Genomic DNA, 22,756 nt, shown 5'->3' with positions numbered 1-22,756 from the left:
TCCAAGGACTATGCAATGCCTTGGTTCTGTCCAAAACCTAGTTTTCCTCATCCAGGTAGTTGGTTTCCCCATGGGCTTGAGTCCGTGGACCATGCAATGCCTTGGTTCTGTCCAAAACCTAGTTTTCCTCATCCAAGTAGTTGGTTTCCCCATAGGCTTGAGTCCGAGGACTATGCAATGCCTTGGTTCTGTCCAAAACCTAGTTTTCCTCATCCAAGTAGTTGGTTTCCCCATAGGCTTGAGTCCGAGGACTATGCAATGCCTTGGTTCTGTCCAAAACCTAGTTTTCCTCATCCAGGTAGTTGGTTTTCCCATAGGCTTGAGTCCGAGGACTATGCAATGCCTTGGTTCTGTCCAAAACCTAGTTTTCCTCATCTAGGTAGTTGGTTTCCCCATAGGCTTGAGTCCGTGGACCATGCAATGCCTTGGTTCTGTCCAAAACCTAGTTTTCCTCATCCAAGTAGTTGGTTTCCCCATAGGCTTGAGTCCGTGGACCATGCAATGCCTTGTTCTGTCCAAAACCTAGTTTTCCTCATCCAGGTAGTTGGTTTCCCCATAGGCTTGAGTCCGAGGACTATGCAATGCCTTGGTTCTGTCCAAAACCTAGTTTTCCTCATCCAGGTAGTTGGTTTCCCCATAGGCTTGAGTCCGAGGACTATGCAATGCCTTGGTTCTGTCCAAAACTAGTTTTCCTCATCCAGGTAGTTGGTTTCCCCATAGGCTTGAGTCCGAGGACTATGCAATGCCTTGGTTCTGTCCAAAACCTAGTTTTCCTCATCCAGGTAGTTGGTTTCCCCATGGGCTTGAGTCCGTGGACCATGCAATGCCTTGGTTCTGTCCAAAACCTAGTTTTCCTCATCCAGGTAGTTGGTTTCCCCATAGGCTTGAGTGCAATGCCTTGGTTTCTGTCCAAAACCTAGTTTTTCTCATCCAGGTAGTGGTTCCCCCAGGCTTGAGTCCGTGGACCATGCAATGCCTTGTTCTGTCCAAAACCTAGTTTTCCTCATCCAGGTAGTTGGTTTCCCCATAGGCTTGAGTCCGAGGACTATGCAATGCCTTGGTTCTGTCCAAAACCTAGTTTTCCTCATCCAGGTAGTTGGTTTCCCCATAGGCTTGAGTCCGAGGACTATGCAATGCCTTGGTTCTGTCCAAAACCTAGTTTTCTCATCCAGGAGTTGGATGGGCTTGAGTCCGTGGACCATGCAATGCCTTGGTTCTGTCCAAACCTAGTTTTCCTCATCCAGGTAGTTTGGTTTCCCCATAAAGGTAGTTGGTTTCCCCATAGGCTTGAGTCCGAGGACCATGCAATGCCTTGGTTCTGTCCAAAACCTAGTTTTCCTCATCCCAGGTAGTTGGTTTCCCCATAGGCTTGAGTCCGAGGACTATGCAATGCCTTGGTTCTGTCCAAAACCTAGTTTTCCTCATCCAGGTAGTTGGTTTCCCCATAGGCTTGAGTCCGAGGACTATGCAATGCCTTGGTTCTGTCCAAAACCTAGTTTTCCTCATCCAGGTAGTTGGTTTCCCCATAGGCTTGAGTCCGAGGACTATGCAATGCCTTGGTTCTGTCCAAAACCTAGTTTTCTTCATCCAGGTAGTTGGTTTCCCCATGCGCTTGAGTCCGTGGACCATGCAATGCCTTGGTTCTGTCCAAAACCTAGTTTTCTCTTTCTGTGGGATCTTGACTTTAGGGGAGTTAGCTCCTCAGCCAAGCCCCTAGAGTTTATCCATATGATTAACGCTATCAAGTGTCTAGTTTGCTCTTTACGGGGGACCTTGGTTTTGAGGGAGTTAGCTCCTCAGCCAAGCCCCTAGTCAAGAAACGTAGCCCCTAGCAGAATTTTATACTAGAACTCTATAACCAACGGTTAGAAATAACAAAGAAACTCTATCGACCCACATCCTATACCAACACACAAGCCTTTCCCACAGACGGCGCCAATTGTAAGGACGCGATTCGTGGCGGACCTTAACGGTGTCGGGTTTGCACGTAAAAAGGCCCAAACAATATCATTTGTAGAGCGTGGGTTTGGAAGGCTAGGCCTTGACCGACAGGCGGTGGGTTTTTCGCGGTGTTCATACAAGGTTAAGTTTTCCTTCACCCCTGGAGTCTTTCTCCTGGAGGTGGGCTGGGAGGCTCGGTTTTTGGCCATTTTTCCCCCGCCCCTCCTTTAGGTTACTTATTTTTCCTTTTATATTTGCCTGCGTTCATTGTCCTTCGTCCACGTATAGGGTCAACCTTTCCAAGATTGATACTTGTCCCATCAGCCCATATTCAAAGTCTTTGGGGGTGGTTGTAAAAGCCAAAGAATGCGGCTCTGTCAGGTTCAGAGTATTGAATGGCAGTAAGGGCAGCTTTCCCTAGATATTTTAGATCTTTCTTCTAAGTTTCAGTCCTATACCGTTTTTACCCCTCTTTCAGGGGGGACTTTGGGTCTGCCGAGGACTGAGCTATCCTCGGCGGTATCCATAGGCTATTTTGTCGAGCTTGGGCCATAGCCTTCCTCGGCTTGGGCCTTTGGATTCTCCCCGGGTAGATGCGCCTGGCCCATAAATCATTTGGGCCCCACAATGGGCATTTTGTCACTCTTAATCAAATGGCTCCAATATTAATGAGAGAGAGAGAGAGAGAGAGAGGTGTATTTTTTTTAATTTTTGACAAACTTCAGTCCATTAAAAACGAGAAAAAGAACATACAAGATAATCTTCCCTACAAACAGCAACTAAAGCTGGGGGGAGATTCTCCTTATTGAAAAAACAAGACAGGCTAGAATCTAGAGTAAACTTAGCAGTGACGTGTGCTGCAGAATTGCAACACCTCAGCCCCAAAACGCATGGCCACCACCATCACCACAACAACCCCCCACCTTCACCACTATGAACCCACATATGACCCATAATAAAAACCCCACCCCCTTCCACCACGCCACCACCCCACAGCAACCCCAAAAACCTCAACCCTGAAACCCATGGCCACCACCATCACCACGACAACCCCCCACCTTCACCACAATGAACCCACATGACCCATAATAAAAACCCCACCCCCTTCCACCACCACCACCACCCCACGACAACCCCAGAAACCTCAACCCCGAAACCCATGGCCACCACCATCACCACGACAACCCCCCACCTTCACCACCATGAACCCACATATGACCCATAATAAAAACCCCACCCCCTTCCACCACCATCACCACCACGGCAACCCCCAACTCCACCACCATGAACCCACAAAAAAAAAATCCATCCCAAAATCAAATCAAACCAATAGCAAATTCCGAATCCAAAAGATGACCCACAAAAAAAAATCAAGTCAAAATTTACACAAACCCAGCTACAAACCGATCTCGCCGCTGCAAACCACACCGGAAACCCATGAACACACTGCCGCAAACCACCATACCACGCCGACACATACCCATGAACCCAGATAACGTACCCAGAAATCGCCACCATACCACGCCAATCTAACTTCCCAGTCTCACCTCCACGCCGAACCCACGACCCACGCCAGAAAAGCCCACTGTGAGAGAGAGATGTGATGAGAGAGAGGGACGTGATGAGAGAGAGACGCCGTTGTGGAGAGAGGAATGAGAAGAGAAACAAAGTGAGAGAGAGAGTCAAAAAATGGGAAATAAACAAATATTATAAGTTTTAGAATTGTGCTACAGTACAATTCTACCTTTAGAATTGTACTGCAGCACAATTCTAAATATTTTTGCAATACTCCATTTTGACATTTTCTGATGCAGTGGTTATTTGGTGCATTTATGCTAAAATGCTCTTAGATATGGCATTAGCATCTTCTGATGCTAATGCTCTAAGTGGAGTGAGGGTATTTTGTTATCCCCACTAATTTGCTTGCATTTCCAAGACAATTGCAACATCTCTCTCTCAAAAAAATGAAAAGACAAAAAACAAGAAATATAAATAATAAATTAAATTTAAATTCTAAAAAAAAAGCGCAAAAGAGGAAAAAGGAAAAAGGATGTAATATGTTGATTATACAAAAATGTACAAAATGTCAATGAATAATAGCATATTAATATATCAATTATCAAATAAATGTTACAACCAAGCATTTCATGTTCATATATGAAATGACACCACCGCATATTATTGGTATAATGGTTGTTCTACAAGTATAAGTGCTTATAGAGTGTGGGAGAGGTAAAAACCAGGATTCAAGTCTCTAGAAAAGAGCTTCACATATATATGCACTTAGATTATACTAGAATAAAATTTCTTATCTTATAATATATATATATATATATATATTTTTTTTTATGAAATGAAATTTTCTAAAAATGCCGAACATGACATATGATAGAGATCTAAATTTCCTTTGGCAAAAACAATTTTACTCGTATCCAACATAGTAGGACCTTATAGAGTTACCGTTATATCCACAGAACAATGTAATAATATCGAGTGCAAACGATGAATGTAAAATTATACTACTCCTTAGTCCTCAGTCCTTTGCCTTGTTTAGCTGCCACTAGTGCACTACAAATAAAAAGACATCAAAAGGTATTCACTTTTTAACTTTTCATATTACCTAGTTTTCTTTTATCCACAGAACAAGGATGGTCACTAGCCAATTGTGCTATGCCTTGAGTAGTTAATTTTCAGTTACTTTGGACCTTTCCTTCTTTTCTTTTCTTTTTCTTTTTTTTTTTTTTTAAATACTTTGGACTATTAATCTCAATTTGCTGGCATCCATCCACCTCACTATAATCTATTAAGGACACAGATTTGCTCTAGTGCACTGGAGTTGACACGATATAAAAACGTATATGCATCATATCTGTTTCACTAGAGCTAACCCTTACCCATCTATTATTTGCAATTGTTGGGATAATTAAGCATGTTGTGGAACAGCTGAAACTCTAATATCAATTGTGGTGACCTTTTTTTTTTTTTAGAAGTAATTAGTATGATTTTATTAACTTAAGTCAACTACATCCGATTGTAAAATAGAAACAATATGTGATGGGACATCTTCCATTCATACTTTAAAATCTAATATGCGTATAACATGTTTCGCCAGACTATGAGTTACACCATTGCCATTTCTCTTAATATGAGAATACAACAATCTTACAAAAAATTTTGCAAAAACCTTCACATCCTTTACTAGCAGACTCACTAGGGACAGAGAATGCTCCTCTAACTTCAATGCTTGAATCAGACCAAAAGGGTCACCTTCGAGAAAAACACTTCTGAAACCAAGTTCATGCACAAACGATAGAGCTTTCAATGCTGCCAGAGCTTCTATCTCTTCGGCTTTGTATGCTTTGTTAATTTTTTCCGAACCTTCCACAATTAAATTAATGGACGCTCTCCAATAGAGAACTAATCCACCACTCCTTCCTACTCTTGGCACGACCCAACGATGATCAAAACCAATATTCCTTTGAACAAAATCTAGCCTTACATCATCTGTAAATGTCTCAGCTAAAAACACCATAGAGGGATCTTTTGCCCGTATGATTTCTATGAGCTCTCTACCTGTACGTAGTTTCCCAAGCCCACAATAGGTTCATGCTAAACAACTCATTGCTGTTGGCGGGGCTGAACACCAGCTCCTGCCACTACAAAAGGCGTCTTTCCTTCACTAAGAGAGGCCTGAAACCGTTTTTCCAACACTTCGCTATGGTCTACCTCTGCACCTACAATTCTTTTTTTTCTTGAAGTTTGAGAACTTGTTGTCGTTTTGTCCCTAGACTTATTTCTCTCTCTACAGATCCAGGTTGCAGATGCACGAGTAGTTTGTTGTCCGTGAACCCTAGCTTCATGAGGAGCACGTGACTTATTAAGTTGTGGTTTGTCACTTAAGTAGTCACGTGCTCTAGTGTATTTGAGAGTACTCTTACCCGAACCCAATAACCTAGCCGCACCAAACTCCTCAACCAAGCTTATCTATTCATTATTTGCTTTCAAATTAGTTTCAGTTTCAGTTGGAGTCTTTATTTCCTCCATGATTTCCCTATCATTTTGATTTTGGAAAATCGTATCCTCCCTAATAATTGCGCCCACATCAATACGCATTGATGAGGAAAAATTTTCAACTTCAATGCTATCATTATTGCTAGCCGTTACACTTTGAGATTACTCCGATGCTTTTCCTTTTCCAAAACCATCTTTTCGGCATGACTCACGATGAATTGGTGTACCTAAGCACTTCTTCTTCTTTACGGCATAGAATCTAAGGACCTTGATTACACTTTCTCTTGCAGCAACAAAAGGAGGTGCTCTCAGATTTGGTTCAAACTCATGCTGTTCTGGTGTGAGTGTGTTTTCATTGTCAATCCACAGCTCACAGTCTCTGTCGTTGTGAGTAAGTCTCCCACACCAGTAGCACAGATTAGGCAATCTCTTATACTTAAAGGAAATCCACACCTGCTTTCCTTTACCCATCGATATTAGTCTTCCACGGCATAGAGGCAAGGATAGGTCGGTGGATACTTGAACCTGTATGAAGTGATCACCATCATATAGGTTTGGATCTGTCGATGTGAAGACCTCCCCCATTACACTACAAATTTTCTTTGCTGCCTCAATTGTCATATACTTGATCGAAATTCCATGAACCTGAACCCATAGCTTTGTCTTATCAAATTTTATATCTTGGATCAGGGACTCATTCTCATATCGACTCATTACCACCAGGTGTTTGTCAAAACTCCATGGTTTGCCTTCTAAAATCCTATCCACATCCTCCCTATTGTCAAATGTGAAAAGGATTTTATGGACTCTGAAATGTTGAAACTTGAAACCATTTTTGGCTCTCCATAGCGGGGTAAAGGTCTTGGCGATGACCTCCATATTGATGGCTCTCTTAGTTAAAAACTTTGCGGCTATGGAGAAGTCCTCAATTCTATCTTCATCAAGCAAACAACAACCTGACCCCTTTCTATCTGAAGAGTAAGCTAAGTCCACGATTGAGCCAAATCCTCCATCCTCACGCTCACTCAACCTATTTCCCAAACCCCCAAAAAATAACCCAACAAGCCAAGGAATGATAGTGTTACTCCAAGGATACTAAAGCACCTTCTAAGAAGGGACACCTAATTCTACTGTGTAGGAGAAATTAGAGAGAAAATCCAACTTCTAGACACAGAGAAAATTCACAATGCTTCTGTTTGCTATGGGAACTATAGTTGGTAGCATTGTGGTGACTTGAGGTTAGAGAAAGTATATGCACATGAACAATAAAATAAAATATCTCACAAGAAAAAAATATTTAATGTGATTTGACTAACTTCATGCTTACATCCACAAGCAACACCAACCAAAAACCATTATTAATGATATGAATTACAACCACGCATAATCAAACCTCACTAACCTCACATGCATTGTCAGAATATAAGCCCAATGGACTGTCTCATAGTGCAAATTACTTGTACAACACATGTTGTCTACCTATATATAAGGCAGATATTTATACTTTATTACTTATAGTTTAATATATAGCCCTTCATACTTTCACATGTATAAACTCACACTCTCAAAACCCCATACACCTACAAAGCAAACAACCATAGTTAATTTTTTAACTCCAAAAATCTACCCAATTACTTTTTAAAGAAACTCACTACAGGTTTTTCTAAGAGTCTTCTCCTCTCTCCATGTGGAAAGATCCTTGGGCAAAAGCAACCAAGGATCCCTATGTGGAAAGAACCTTGTACTTTATTACTTACAGTTTAATATATAATATTTCAGAATTTTACATGCATAAACTCACTCTCAAAACCGCTATACACCTACAAAGCAAACAACCACATGTAGTCTTTTAACTCCAAAAATCTACCAAATTACTTTTTAAAGAAACCCACCACAGGTTTTTCTAAGTCTTCTCCTCTCCCCATGTGGAAAGATCCTTGGGCAAAAGGCACCAAGGATTCCCATGTGGGAAGATTCTTCTACCAAATTTCAAACTTTCACAATGATTAACTCACACTCTCAAAACCCCAATACACCTACAAAGCAAACAACCACCAATAAACTTTCAACTCCAACAATCTACCTAATTATTCTTTAAAGAAACCCACTATAGGTTTTTCTAAGAGTCTTTTCCTCTCCCCATGTGGGAAGATCCTTAGGCAAAAACCACCAAAATTCTTTTGCAACAATGTCTATTTATAAGGCTTTAATTCTATTCCTTAATAGACAAGAAATACCCAATTGCTACTTCAATAAAATAAAATTTAAAAAAAAAATAAATAAAACCTTATTTTTCTTCCATATTATGGGGATTCTTTGTTTTCCACACCAAGAAAATCCTTTCCTTCCATTCTATGGAAACCCAAATCAAAATCTAATAACGAATTTGGATCAATTTTCAACAAAGCAATTACTCAATGCAATATTGAAAAGTTTAGCAGTACTAGGCGCTCATCAACGCTATACTTGCCTAGCAGAGCAGGCATCACTGAGCAATTACTGACTCAAGTTATGCAATCAAACATTCAGTTTTCCCCAACTCTTTTAACAATTAAAAGTTCGTATGGCAAGCCAATGAATTCCAGCTAGTTCGATTGGCACTTCTTGTAAGAACAAGGTAGAAATTGAGGTATTATATTCGAGTTCCACCAAGTGATTGATTTGTCATTCTGGTTTTTACATGTAAGAGTAATCAGATTAAGTTATTAGTTAAGTCAAAGTTTGGGCCAATTTAGAGTTTAGACTCGAATTCACTGAGCTCAGGCCTGGCACGATAATTGATCAACTCAAAAATGCACAAGCACTCCCATGAGCCTATTTTGCCAAATTGAGAATTCGGCCAAATATAATAAAGGGAAAAAATATGCGAGTAATGTTGTAGACTTGTAGCACACAGGCTTAGCGTAAGTACAAACTAATGTAGTATTTGGGTTGTGTTTTGCCTTGCAGGCTGGCTTGGCTCTTTTGTAGTTTTGCAGCTATCGCTTTCTTGTCTTTAGTTTAATCCACTTGTCATTAGGAGTTCAGGACGAAACAACAAAATTTGAATTTGAGTTTAGCTTCTTATATATAAAGAAATGAAAAAGGACATCCTAACGTTGAATTTTTTTTTAAAATAACAATAAATATTAAAAAATTTAGTTAATTGTCATATTTCAAAACAATTTTGAAAAATAACATCTCGAGTATCTAAAACTCGAGTTCCAGGTGGAACTCGAGTTTTTAAGTCTCGATTTGGAGAAAAAAAATTGCGCTGAAAATCGAGTTTTAAAGACTCGAGTTCTATAAATTGCAAAAAACGCCGCTATATGGCTTTAAAACGTCACTATAGGGATTAAAAACGCCACTATAGGGCACCCTAAACCTGGTACTTAGAAAATTTTTTTGCAGGAAAACGCCGCTATAGGACTTTAAAACGTCACTGTAAGGCTTAAAAACGCCACTATAGGTGAAATTTTTTGCATAAAACTCGAGTCTTAAAGACTCGAGATCCATCTGGCATTTTCCCACTCAGAACGCGAGTCTTTAGCACTCGAGTTCTAAGATGGATCTCGAGTTTTTAAAACTCGAGATGCTACTTTTCCAAATTCTTTCAAACCGTTCCTAACTTACTATTTTGAATCACCCTCTGAATCTATTTTGCACAAAACCTCTCCTAACGTTCGCTTTCCATCTAATTAAATGCATAGTCCATCGCCTCTCCAACGTTAACATTTTTTTCTTTTTCTTTTTTGTAAGATCCAACGTTCACTTTCGGTACCGTTTAAACTTTAAAGTGGCACACAAAGTAAAGGAAATATAAAAATAAGGAAAATGCGAGGACCACATCTCCATCTTCTCCCCCTTATAATTTGCCACGTGGATAAATTGCAACAAAAATTGTGTTTTAGCATCTCTCTAAAGAGAATGAAAGAGTAGAACATTCAGTGCAAGATTTTTATTAAAAATATTTACTATACATAGGATCTCTTGAGACTAAATATTAAATAAATTCTAAACAACATAATCGGTGCAATAATTTAATTCTCCCAGGTGCCCAACCGTTGTAACCCAAAAAGGCTAACCTAACCTACCCCACGCACCAAACAAACTTAACGCACATTACAATAATGAAAAACCAGTAAATTAGAAAGTAAAAGAGTGTAGTATCATATAGCAAACTAATACAACAAATATTTTTACCAATGAACAACGTTTCAACGAGCCTCCAGCAAACGAGCTCTCCAACTTTTTCGCTTGGAAACTGTACGTACAAGCTTCATAACCTGCCCACCCAAACACAACATTAGCTTTTCAAGGAATTCAATTTTTGTTAACTTATAATTTTGATGTGTTAACGTTCAATTGTCTGATTTTTTTTTTTTTTTTTTTTAATTTACCAACCATTGATATGCATTTTGCACCTTTAAAATATGTCCATAACCTAGCTACGGCTACTTAGGATCCTGCACTTTTAAGAGCCTCAATTAAATTCAATTAAATCCATCCATGATTTCACTTTTAAAAGCCTCAATTAAATTCAATTATATTAAACCAAATTTTTTATTACTCTTTAATTACACATAAATTTGAAGGGGCTAGGTGTAGAGTAAAAACTCACTGGGGTCAGTGTAGGAGATAACACCGGTGTTGTTGAAATCACAGTCGAATTGATGGTGACCAGAGGTTTGATAGTAAGCATTCATAGCGTAGGAAGCGTGTGATCTCACAGTGTTTGGATTAAAGCAGGGCCCACCATCTTGTATTGGCTTACAGTCCACTCCTGTGCTACACACGTAGTCTATGTTCGCTTGGAGAGCCTCATCGCTAGCGCCTGATTTGGGCACGCACCATGTTGATGTTGATGTAGTAGTATTCCCCTCCGGAACACCACCTGATGATGATGGCCCTGTTGCATTACCAGGTGTAGGACTGGGACCCAGTGCCTGTACACATTGACCAATTGACGGTCACGATTAAAGTACTGTATTTAGTTCCAGGATCTATTAGCATTAAATTATGATGATAGCCCCAATGACCCATGTGTATTGCGATTGATTAAATCTAAGGGGGTGTCAGAAACAAATTCTGTGACCGAAATACCCCTTCAAAAATATCACATTTTAGCATAGTAAAGATTAAATATGCAGCTTATTACGGCTAGTTTGGTCAATAGCTGGAATGTAAAGCTGAGTACATCCTGTATTCCACAAAAGATGTCTATGCATTTACGTAAAAGCCGACAAGAGTCGTCATAGATCAGAATAATAATTTTGGAAAAACGTGCAATATTTAGCTAGGCCATATGGCACAGTTAGATTACGTTAAAAGATAGCTTAGTCTAATGAAAAAGTAGGACTGCACCGTCTTTATAGACTAACAGCTAGAATTCGATAAATGTGCCCATACTTTTCAATATATCTAAAATTGCCAACCGTTGTTGATGCTTTACGAATCTAACTTACCGGCTATGGTAAAAGGCAAAGCTTTTAAAGACTTTTAAAAGACAATAACAATGGAATTAAATTTAAATATACTAGGGAATCCCAAAAATGTCCTAAGAATATTAATTATTTTTATGAGAGGCAAAGAAAAGAATATTAATTATTTAATAACCGATAATCAAACAAAGTTACCTGCTTATCCCTTAAAATGTCCACGTCGTAAACCGGTGTCAAATCCGGCTTAAACAGCCCGTAATTCTGCTCCGAGGTGGTCGGTTTAAGGTTTTCGTTGAACAAAGCGAAAATGTAAGTCGGGAAGGTCCTGTTTGGCATCAACGGAGTTCCTTTCCCTGAATTCACGTGTTTCACGAGGTTCCCATTATAAGACAACGCGTTGGCCAAGTTCACATCGGGTTGGGTCGGGTCACCCACAGAGGGCCACCCGGTTTCAGCAACGACAATGTCCACGTCACCATATCCAACCTTCTTCATCGCCGAGTAAACAGCGTCAAGCTGCGCATCGAACATGTTGGTGTAGTTCAAACCCGTGACGTTGTCGAAAACGCCACCGTTCGGTTTGAACAGCGCGTAGTTTAAAGTCCGTGCTGTGTAGCCGAAGAACGGGTACGGGTTAACCAAGAAGGGTGACTTGGTTTGCCTGTGGAAATCGAGAATCGGAGCGAATATAAGCTTGTCGTACCCGCGTCTGAACCGACCCGAACTCGGTGGCTCCGAAGATGACAAAATCCCAAGCGAGTGTGGGGAGGAGACATGAATATCAGTCACGTTTGCTAAGTCCAAGGCTGACTTCAAAGCTTTCATGGCGGGCAAAAGGTGAGCGATTAAGCTCTTATCTGATGTGGCGAGGATTTCGTTACCAACGGCGATGATGTTGATTTTGGTTTGCGGGTGAAAAGGGAGGATATTATTGGCCACCCAGGACTGGGCAGCGGGGAGTTTAGAAAGGGCTGGAATGTCGCCGTTTCCGACGGTGACGGTGAGAGAGATGTTGGTGTTGGCAAAGGCTTTGAGGATGTCAGGGTTGGCGTCGAAGATCTTGACGCGGTCGATGGTGGTTTGGGTTTTGAGGAAGTTGGCCACTTGGGAAGGCGGTGGGAGGTTGTTGGCGACGGTGCCATAGTTGACGCCGATGGAGTAAGCGGCGGAGGAGTGGCGCGGTGAGAACAAGAAGAGGAGGAGGAGGAGGAGAAGTGGGACAAGTTTGGGTTGTGATTTCGGAAACTTTGCCATAGCTTAGAGACAGAGATTGAGTAAGGTGGTGGTGTAGTTGGTAAAGTTTAGAACTGAGGTGCGGAGGGTTTAAATCTTAGTTGTAGGTGAGGACGTGCACGCGCTTGATGTAGAGGACCATCTACGAAGAACGTGGTAGAGACGCGCTTGGAATATAGGAAAGTATATAGAATTGTGCTCCGGCTTTGTCAGACGTGTGAAAGTGGAAGAGGAAGTGGAGTGGGGATGGGTGTGGTTGAGAAGTAATTTGGGTAAAGCGGGAGTGATCAACGTTTCTGAGATGGGGAAGGACGTGTTATACCATACCGACGAGATTTTTAACTCTTTTTTTGGTTTTTTACCCTCGAAGATAAACAAACACAACATTCAGGAAAAGATATATCAGTGTAAAAGGGCTACCAAACAAACTCAAAACCAGAACCAACTTGGATGCAAACAAAACAAAGGAATGCACGTGAAGCCGTAGGCAGTACATTGGCTGGAGATTAGAGGGCGAAAATAGCTAAATACCGCTGCTTAGAAAATATGTATAGATTTATCATTATTTGTGAAACATTCAACAATTTATCACCTTTAAAATTCGAGTATGTGAAACACGAGTTTGCCGTGTAAAATAGCCTTCAAATTTGCTGTGGTATTTTTTATAGAACTCAAGTTCCTTTAGTTCCATAAAAAAATTTCAAATTTTTTCCATAGAATTCAAGTTTATAGAACTCAAGTACCATGGAAAAACTCAAGTTTCCAGTTATTAATAGATCCCTACATATTTTAAAAACAGTGATAGATTACAAAATATTTTCAAAAACAGTGCTATTTGGTCATTTTGACCAAATAGAGAACTTGACAGGAATCACAACGAAGCATAGAATTTAGCAAACCTTTATCGATGAGTTTCCATTTATTCTATAAGAAGAGTGCAAGCTTAGAATTCTTTTTGATTACTACTTTGGGTGGCAAGCGTAGGATTGAAGAAAACCATTATTAGAGCATTCACATTGGAACTTTTAAATCCCATATGTTGCTAATATTTAGCATTTAACCATCAAAATGATGCATTACCCGGACTTGTAAACCTAAAATTTTTTACAAGTTCGCTACAGTGCTCTCTTACATTTAGAAATTACTGTAGACTATTGTATTTGTTTCTTAATCCCTTTTATTCTTTCTCTCTCCTCTATGTCAAACTCATTTTCTTTCTCAACTCTCTTTCCTCATCTTAGTATTTCATCTTCCTCTCTCTCTCTGACTTGCTCTCTCATCTCTCACTCTCGCTCTGTGTTTGTGCTAGTGGTTGGGCCTCCATGCCGGTAAAAAGCAAATGCGTGGGTTGCGATACGGGCCGTGAGTTGGATCTAGTGGTAGCCTAGGCCGTGAGTCAAATCTGGTGGGTCAGGTGATGGGTTTGGATCAATGGATCGATTGTGTGGGTCAAGTGGGTTGTAGTGTGGAGATTGGTGGGTTTCTCTTGGTTTTTTGATGGTGGTGGGCTTGGAGTTGTGTGTGTGTGTATTTTTTTTTTTTTTTTTTTGGTTCTTATGGTTTGTGGTTGGTGTCTAGTGGTTTTTGTTGTGGTGGCGTGGTTGTGTGTGTGTGTGTGTGTGTGTGTGTGTTTTTTTCTTTTTGCCTGTTGTGACCGGTGCCTAAAGGAAGAGGTGGGTATGGCTGAATTGGGTATGGGTTTGATATGGATGGTGGCTGAATTTTATCTCTGCTCTTTCTTTCTTTGTGATTATGGCTGAATTGGCATTGGAGAGAGAGAAAAAAAATCAAGGCTTTTTTCAAGTTGCAGCAAGGCATGTATTGGCGGGTGGTTGTTCTAGGTTTGGGTTGGTGGTGGGTGGATGAGAAAGAGAGAAAAACGGAGATATAGAGAATAGAGATGAAGAGAGAAGAGAGAGAGATTTTTTTATATTATTTTAATGTGTTGTATGTAAAAATAAAATATGGGATGCTGAGAGTATTGTAAAATTGTATAGTATAATTGATAAAGTAGCTTTTGAGATGATAAAATAGGATATTTTTTACATACGGGATGTGAATGCTCTTAGTTACTATTGTTTATAATAAGACACATTCGATTAATTAAAAAGTTATCAATTTCATAAGGGTCAAAAAATCCAAAGCTGAATTTCTATTCGAAATTAGGCATAATCAAAAGTTTAAACGATAAATCCATATTGTAAATAGAGAATTTGCAGCTTCATACAAAACGGGGGGCTGGAATGGTGGAGCTATCACCGCTTAATTATTGACTTCATCCAATTACAAAGAACAAGGTGGCATTGCCCAAATAATAAAAGATTAAATTGAAATCATAATCTAAAACATCTTTATATTTAATGAGTAAAGATAAGAAAGTGGGGCTTGCTGTCCGGCAAACCTTATGTTAACTTATATTTTATATCAGAAAAGCACAACAATGGACATGATACCTCACCAAAGGCTTTGTAGCTGAACTGGCACCTCCTCATGTACAAAGTGCTTGGGGGTTTAGGGGAGAAAGGGTTCGAGCTGCGGAATTAGCAGCATATTGTAATTATCTCAAAAAAAAAAAAAAAAAAAAAAATTCATAGAACATATTTATTCCCTCCTTTTAGATTCCTCACTTACATGTGTTAATTCAACTTCCATAACGGGTGTAAAATTTGTCAATGAATCTGTGACATTTTCAAACCAACTTTTTGGCCCTGACTTTTCCTTTCAGGCTTTCACACTTTAAACTTTCATACAAAGGTGGAAGGAACGAATAGAATCACAATGAAGAGTATCGTTTAAACTTTCAACACCTTGAAATCAATCATAATCTTCTTTTAAGTTTTAGAAAGAAAAAAAATTCAATCATAATCTTCATGTTTCGAGTTTTAAGAAAGATTTTGAGTCTTCTTATTCAAGTTTAAGCTGCCTTAAGGTGTTTCAAACTCAATTGGGATGATTTTGCAGAGTGAATTTTGTGTTAGTTGCGTAGGGAATTTTATTTGAGGTGACTGCATGTAGTGAATTAAGGATTATTCTTAACTTGAATCTTGTTCAATCCCATCTCCAACTAAGACCCCTCGATTAATCTCATCCTCTCTTTGCTAATAGAATAGAAGGTAAGGCAAAAGCAAGAGTGAAACTCCGAGATAAAAACAGGTGTGCTCCTATTATAAAAGCCATTGAAAATATGGTCTAATGGGATTTACAGTTGGTTTTCAACTTGCATGGTAGATTATTATTTATTATTGAATCTTAAGTTGGTAAAAAAACTAAAACTTCTCTCAATACAATATAATTTGCAATGCATTGGATAAACCAATTTTAAAACCCTTAGATTACAACCCTCATTTAAAGTTGGAGTCAAAATGCTTAAAATTACGTTGATTTGTCTCTTTGCTCAGTAATTAGGTGCTAAAATTGTAGCCAAAGCCCTCCCCTTTTAGACTAGGGTATTGGGTTTTTTTTTTTTTTTTTTTTTTTTTTTTTTAGAAACCGCCCTCTAAAAAGAGGGGGAGGAAATCATTTAATTACTTCAAATAAATATACATCATTCACCCCTGGAGGAACATCCTCCATCCAGGATTGGAAATGAACAAAATTACACGCCATTCTGGCCATTCCATGAGCAACTCTATTGTCCTGTCTGCGTGTATGACTAAAGAGCACATTCCCAAGCGATGAAGACATCACCTTGATATCCATGACAATGTGACCGAAGCTAGAAGAAGACAGGCCACCACTGTTGAGAGCTTTTATGATAATCTCTGAGTCTCCTTCCACTATTACCTTGTTAAAGCCGAGATCCTTTGCGAAACATAGGGCACCCCGAGCTGCCAACACTTCCACCATCTCTACAGAAGTAGGCAGTGGAATGGTTGTGTAAAAGCAACCATAACTAGACCCAAGTCATTTTGAATTATCGCTCCTAAGGCTGCGGAGCTAGTGTTACCGAAGGTTGCGCCGTCGAAGTTGACTTTCACCCAATTCGAAGGGGGAGACAACCATTTTGAGGCTTTTGGAAGAGAGGGAACTTTTGGAGGGTTAAGGGAGGACTATTGGAAGTCCTGTAGGCTAGTCGAAGTCATTTGATTGATCATACCCAGAGGAGTAACAACGTCACCCAGACGTAGCTTGTTGCACCTAGTCCAAATCTGATGAACTATCATGGCAAGTAACTCCATTAGATTGCTTTTCTCTGCACACCACTGCAGCACATCAAGAAAGCTTGAAGCCTTACCCGTTTCACTTATCAGCCAAACAAAGTGAACATTCTAGATCTGCAATAGGGAAGGACACGACCAAATGGCATGGACTGTGGTTTCTGGTTCCAAACTGCATAGTGTACATGTTTCATCGATTGGGATCTTGCACTTTCTTAGATTTGACTTCAATGGTAGTGAGTCTGACCCTGCTTTCCAAATTAGATTCTTTACGCTGTTAGGGACTTTTAATCTCCAAATACCCTTCCATAACCTTTTCGTGTTGAAGAGGTCTAAGGACCTAGGATGCTCATTTAATTCCATGTCAATAAGAGGTGGTAACCTGACCTTACAGATACACCATCGCTATTCAGTGGCCAAGTTATCATATCACGCAATCTCCAACATTGAGGGGGATGGCCATTATTATAGAAGCATCATGGGGAAGGAAGTTAGCGTCAATTGTTTCTTGTGACCAACAGTGCCTCTCCCTATCAATAAGGCCTGAAACCATTGCATTACTATCCAAAAGGTTAGGAGTGGAAAGGAATTTCTTGCAGCTAGGGACCAGCAGCCAGTTATCATGGAAAATTTGAATTGATGAGCCATTGCCCACTCTCCATACCCTGCCCTTTTGGATAATCTCTCTACCCTTAAGGATGCTTTTCCATGCAAAAGACCCATTCCCTTCTTTCAACTCCAGAATACTGCCAATTGGGAAAAATTTTGCTTTGAAGAATCTGTAAAAAAGGGAGTCCTCATTTGTTAGCAAGCGCCAAACTTGTTTTGCTAGCATTGCATCATTAAACTTCTAAAGATCTCTAAACCCCCATGCCTCTTAAGCTCTTTGGCTTACAAAGGGTGCTCCACTTGGACCAATGGATTTTTCTTTGTTCACCTCACTGACCCCACCAGAATTTCTTAATCAAGGATTCTATCTCATTGCATAAGGTGATTGGGAGCTTGAAGCAACTCATGGCATAAGTTGGAATCGCTTAGATGACCGCTTTGAGAAGCACTTCCCTGCCTGCTTGAGAGAGGAGCTGCTCTTTCCACCCTTGAAGTTTAGCCCAAACTCTTTCCTTGATGTACTTGAAGCTTGCTTTCTTATTTTTCCCAATTAGGGTAGGTAGACCCAATTATTTTTCACATCGCTTCACTACTTGGACACCGAGTAAGGCTTTAATCTGATTAAGGGTGTCCGGGTGGATAGACTTACTAAAGAAAAGACTCATTTTGTGCATATTTAGGAGCTTCCCCGAGGCTTTCTCATAGCAGGCAAGGAGAGACTGAACTTTCTGACATTCTTGCATGGAGGCTTGACAAAAAATCAAGCTATCATCGACGAAAAACAAGTGAGTGAACCTTGGGCCTTTCTTGCAAATAGAGACCCCACGGATATGGCCTGCAACATCTGCTTGGTGTAATAGGCTATGTAGACCTTCTGTGCATAGGAGAAATAGATAGGGGGAGAGAGGGCCCCCCTATCTTATGCCTCTCGATGGGCAGATCATGCTTGTAGGCTCTCCGTTTATAAGAATGGAGTAGCTCACCGAGGTAATGCATTCCATCATTAATGCCACCCACTTATCATTAAAACCCATTCTGCTCATAATCTTCTCGAGATAAGGCCACTCAACACGATCTTAGGCCTTACTTATGTCCAACTTCAAAGCTATGAACCTCGACTTACCAGATTGGTAATTTTTCATATAGTGAAGGGGTTCAAAGGCCATGAGAACGTTGTCTGTGATGACCTCCCTGCTTGGAAAGCACTTTGGTTCTCAGATACTACAGCAGGCAAAACAACCTTAAGTCTTTTAGCTAGGACTTTGGAGACTAGCTTATAGATCACGTTGCATAGGCTGATTGGCCTGAATTCAGTAATATTTTCTAGAGATTTAACTTTAGGGATCAAGGTAGTATTGGTATGATTAATCTCTTTAGGTATTTTGCAATTATTTAAACAATCTAGAACTACAAAGCATACCTCATCACCCACAAGAGACCAAAAGGATTGATAAAATAGGGGGGGCATACCGTCAGGGCCTGGTGCCGTGATGGGTTCCATTTGATTGATGGCTGTCTCTACTTCATCTCTTGAGAAAGGCCTAAGAAGTTGGTCATTCATCTCCTGTGTAACTGATGGCTGGATAGCCTCTAATACAACATCGAATTCTGTGGGGTGTGTTAAGGAGAATAGAGTTTGGTAATACTGAGTTGCAATCTCCTTAATCTGGAAGTCTTCCGAGCACCAAACATTTGACTCATTTCTCAAGCCCAAAATCCTATTTCTTCGAAATCTCTGGGAGGCTTTACTGTGGAAGTATCTTGTGTTTCGGTCCCCCTCCATCAAAAAAAGAGCTCTAGAACGTTGGTGCCATATTTGGCTTTCTTTATCCAGCGATTCATTGAGCTCTGTTTGCAACGACCGAATTAAATATGCATCTCCATTTCCCTTAGCTGCTTCTAATTCAGCTCTGTTTAGCCTCTTTGATTTCATATCAATCGATCTTTTAATGCTACCAAAAGATTACCGACTCCAAGAGAGGAGTTTGTCACCACAATTTTTGAGTTTACCTGCTACCAAAGACATTGAAGCATTGGGGGAGGACTGGCCCCAGGCATCTTTCACTGTCAGGCTGCAACCCCCATCACTCAGCCACATCTTTTCGAACTTGAAAGGCCTATTCAGCTTTGGGGTCATACCTTCCGAGTTGATGACTATAGGTTTATAATCTGATGAGTGGGTTTGGAGATGGTGAACTAAAGAGCCCAAATTGAGGAATGACCATTGATTATTGGCTACTGCTCTGTCAAGCCTTTCAAACACCATACCCCCCCTGCCTTTTACTTTTCCAAGTAAATTTATCTCCCATATAACCTAGGTCCTTAAGCCCACATTCATCAAGGACATTGCGAAAAGCCTTCATACATCCTTCCTATCTTAGACCAAGACCCAATTTTTCATGAGACCATAGAATTTCGTTGAAGTCCCTTGCACATAGCCAGGGGAGGGAAACACTACGATGGAGAGACTTGATTTGAGACCATGTTTCAGGCTTCCGAGCTACTTCCATGAAGCCATAAATACTTGTAAAGTGCCATTGTGTTTCTGGATTACGACTAACAATGGTGTCAATATGATTGGGGGAGGAAGAGATTACCTCTATGTGTACTAGTTTTTTCCAAAAGAGAGCTAAGCATCCCATTTTATTCACTTGGGGGATGATCCAAAAACAATCAAACAAAACTTCCCCACAAAGCCTTTTTAAACGATCTTCACCTGCCCAAGTCTTGGCCAAGAAAAGAGCAGTGGGATCTTGTGCTCAAACCAAAGATTTGAGTTCTCGAACGGTACGCCGGTTCCCAAGCCTGCGCACGTTCCGGCAAAGCCAACTCATTTGGTTCGGCGGGGTTAGAGTGGAGCCGCCGCCGTTGAAAAGTGGTTCTCATTTTGGTTAGCGCCGTATGGAGCTTCGCGTTTAGATGAGGCGTGTTCTTCATGAGTTGAAGGATGAATACGTTTGCCTAGAGCTATACCCAACGATTGATCCTCAGTGAGAATAGTAGGCCTTTGAATTCAGACCCATTTCTTTTCTTCATGGGCTTGATGTTGAGGGGAGGCCTGATTCAGGTTTGTTATGTCTTGGAGGGGCGTGGTTTTATTGGGTGGGGGTGTTAAGTTGCGTGAGTTTAGGCTCGAGTCTGAATTAGTGGCAGGCTCACTAAAATCCATTTGAGGGGCCATAATGTGATCAAAACATGAAATATCCCGGTCAATCTCTTGGATCAGATGCTCAAAGTCCTTGGTGGGGGGAAACTTCCTAGTGGGGTCATCTTTTGAATTTGATGTCGCCTGCGAGTCCCCTGATTTTTCGAGTTTTGACTTGATGGAGTCTTTCGCATTTAATACTGACAGAGGGGGAGGGGTGGACACCGAGGCTGTTTTCGAGACCACCATGGACAGTTGAGGATGCGGACCTGGAGAGTAATGGCCTGGGATTACCTTGTTTTTCTTTGCAAAAAGGCCAAGCACATTTATTACATTCTTTCTTGCAGCTTGGAACGGTAGGGCCCTGAGCCAGGGGCCGAATTGTTGGTCTTCTTACTACAAAGATCCTTCACTATCAATCCATTTATTACAATCTCTATCTCCATGTGTGAGGAGACCACACCAGTAGCACAGATTGGGTAAATGCTCGTATTTAAATGATACCCAGTGCTCTTTTCCATCTTCCAACGTGATGAGTCTACCCCTGCAGAATGGTAAGGAAATACCAACTGACACCCTTACTCTGATGAAACTGCCACCATCACTGTCAGGGGCGTCTGGAGGATGAATAATGGTTCCTATGGCTTCACAGATCTATTCTGCTACTTCTCTATTTCTAAATCTAACTGGGATATCATAGACCTAAACCTAATAGGAGACCTTTGTTAAGTCTAGGGGGTTTAGGGATGCGTCCTTATCATACTGGGTGAGCACCATTAAGTGCTTATCAAAGCACCAAGGCTCCGATTTGAGAATCCTCTCAACATCTACTATATTATCAAAGGAGAAGAGAATCAAATGGTTGCCTAGATTTTTTATTTTAAAACTTGTTTTTGCTCTCCACAGTGGACTGAAGGTGTTGGCAATGGCTTCGATGTTGAGGGGGCGTTTAGTTAGGAATCTAGTAGAAATGGCAAACTCTGATGAAGCTTGCTCTTTTTTTCAGACGAAGTCCTGACCCTTCCTTTTTCGAGAGGGAAAGTGAGTTCCAATGCTTTGTAATGTCTTCCATTGGTGTTGTCACAGAGTTTGAAGCTATCCTATGTGTTTCCCAAACCCCTGAGAAAAAAGACCCATTAGCCTTGAGATAACTTTGTTATCACAAGGGACTGACTCACCTTCACCGGGAAGGGACGACAGTGCCACTACCTAGGCGAAGTTTCCAGAGGAAGACTTTCCTAGCGAGGGGCAACTCGAGAGACATCTTCTAATCTGCCATGTTTCATCTAAACCTGGGGACTTTTCGGTATGGGGGTATTTATAGTAGACTTGGATCTCATCTCCCTAAAGGAAGGGGAAGGGGAATTGAATGGGGTTCTTGTCCCATCCTTCCCCCTTTTATCAGGGTGAGGAGTCAGACTAGGGCAAGATTTTGTCCCTTCCCCCATCGTCCAAACAAGTTATTCAATATTTAATGTTGAGTGACTGTTAGCAAGGGATGATAATAAATGCAGAGGCAACAATTAGATTCTTCTAGATGCTATCAGGAAGCAAGACTGAGGAGGGTTTTACCTACCTAAGGAGTGATTTTTTGAAGGACATTGCATGGATTTTCAATTGTAGGGTAATTAAAGAGCTTGATTGGTCTCTTTGAATCTTGATTCCAATTTCCTCGAGTTAGTTGCTGAAACTTTGGTATGGTCATTGATGAGTCAGAAATTTACAATCGTCATTGAGATGATACCGTCATTAACCAAGAGACGATGTCAAGCATTTGTTACGCTCATTGATGACAACACGTAACAGATGGAGCAATGGTCACAGAATAAGCTGTGAACTTTATACAAAGATTTTGTAACGCACTAACCGTTGAACATAAATACAGGAATTCATTGTCCATTAATTAGGCACTCAACAATAAAAGAGAAGGTGACAGAAGTTAAAGGTACACACAAATACTCTACCAAAATCACTCTCAAGTCTATTTCTCTCTAAAATCTTTCTCCCTTACCGACTTAAGCATTGGAGGCGGTTTGGCTAATGTCACACCGGCATATTACTCTTCCACCCCGTTCATTTTGTAGGTTTTCCTCCAACAAAGACGACCCTAATCATAGCCTCTTCCATCCGCTACGACGAGGAGTTCAACTGCTGATTTTTTGCATCATCAGTTTGGCATCGTCTGTGAGGACGCTAATCATTCGAGCCATCTTTCCCAATGACAAAAGAGTTCCTCAAAG

General features: G+C 40.7%; 1 protein-coding gene across 1 annotated transcript; it reads right to left on the bottom strand.

Moving 5' to 3' along the window:
• Window positions 1-9,863: 9,863 nt before the first annotated feature.
• LOC115986923 (glucan endo-1,3-beta-glucosidase) lies at window positions 9,864-12,965 on the bottom strand. The gene is made up of 3 exons (XM_031110353.1): window positions 11,568-12,965; window positions 10,553-10,877; window positions 9,864-10,217 (listed from the first exon to the last, which is right to left on the bottom strand). The coding sequence occupies exons 1-3, from the start codon at window positions 12,624-12,626 to the stop codon at window positions 10,078-10,080; spliced, it is 1,524 nt and encodes a 507-aa protein (XP_030966213.1). The 5' UTR covers window positions 12,627-12,965; the 3' UTR covers window positions 9,864-10,077.
• Window positions 12,966-22,756: the final 9,791 nt, after the last annotated feature.

The sequence above is a fragment of the Quercus lobata genome, chromosome 1 (assembly GCF_001633185.2).
Source record: "Quercus lobata isolate SW786 chromosome 1, ValleyOak3.0 Primary Assembly, whole genome shotgun sequence".
NCBI classification, from domain to species: domain Eukaryota; kingdom Viridiplantae; phylum Streptophyta; class Magnoliopsida; order Fagales; family Fagaceae; genus Quercus; species Quercus lobata.
Note: the sequence above shows the minus strand (reverse complement) of the source record. Positions and strands in the feature narration are given on the sequence as shown.

Coding starts and splice junctions, on each gene's coding strand:
- LOC115986923 (XM_031110353.1), bottom strand. CDS start 12,626: ATGGCAAAGTTTCCGAAATCACAACCCAAACTTGTCCCACTTCTCCTC. Junction 10,878..11,567: donor ACATTTTAAGGGATAAGCAG/GTAACTTTGTTT, acceptor CAATGTGTACAG/GCACTGGGTCCCAGTCCTAC. Junction 10,218..10,552: donor TATCTCCTACACTGACCCCA/GTGAGTTTTTAC, acceptor TTGGGTGGGCAG/GTTATGAAGCTTGTACGTAC.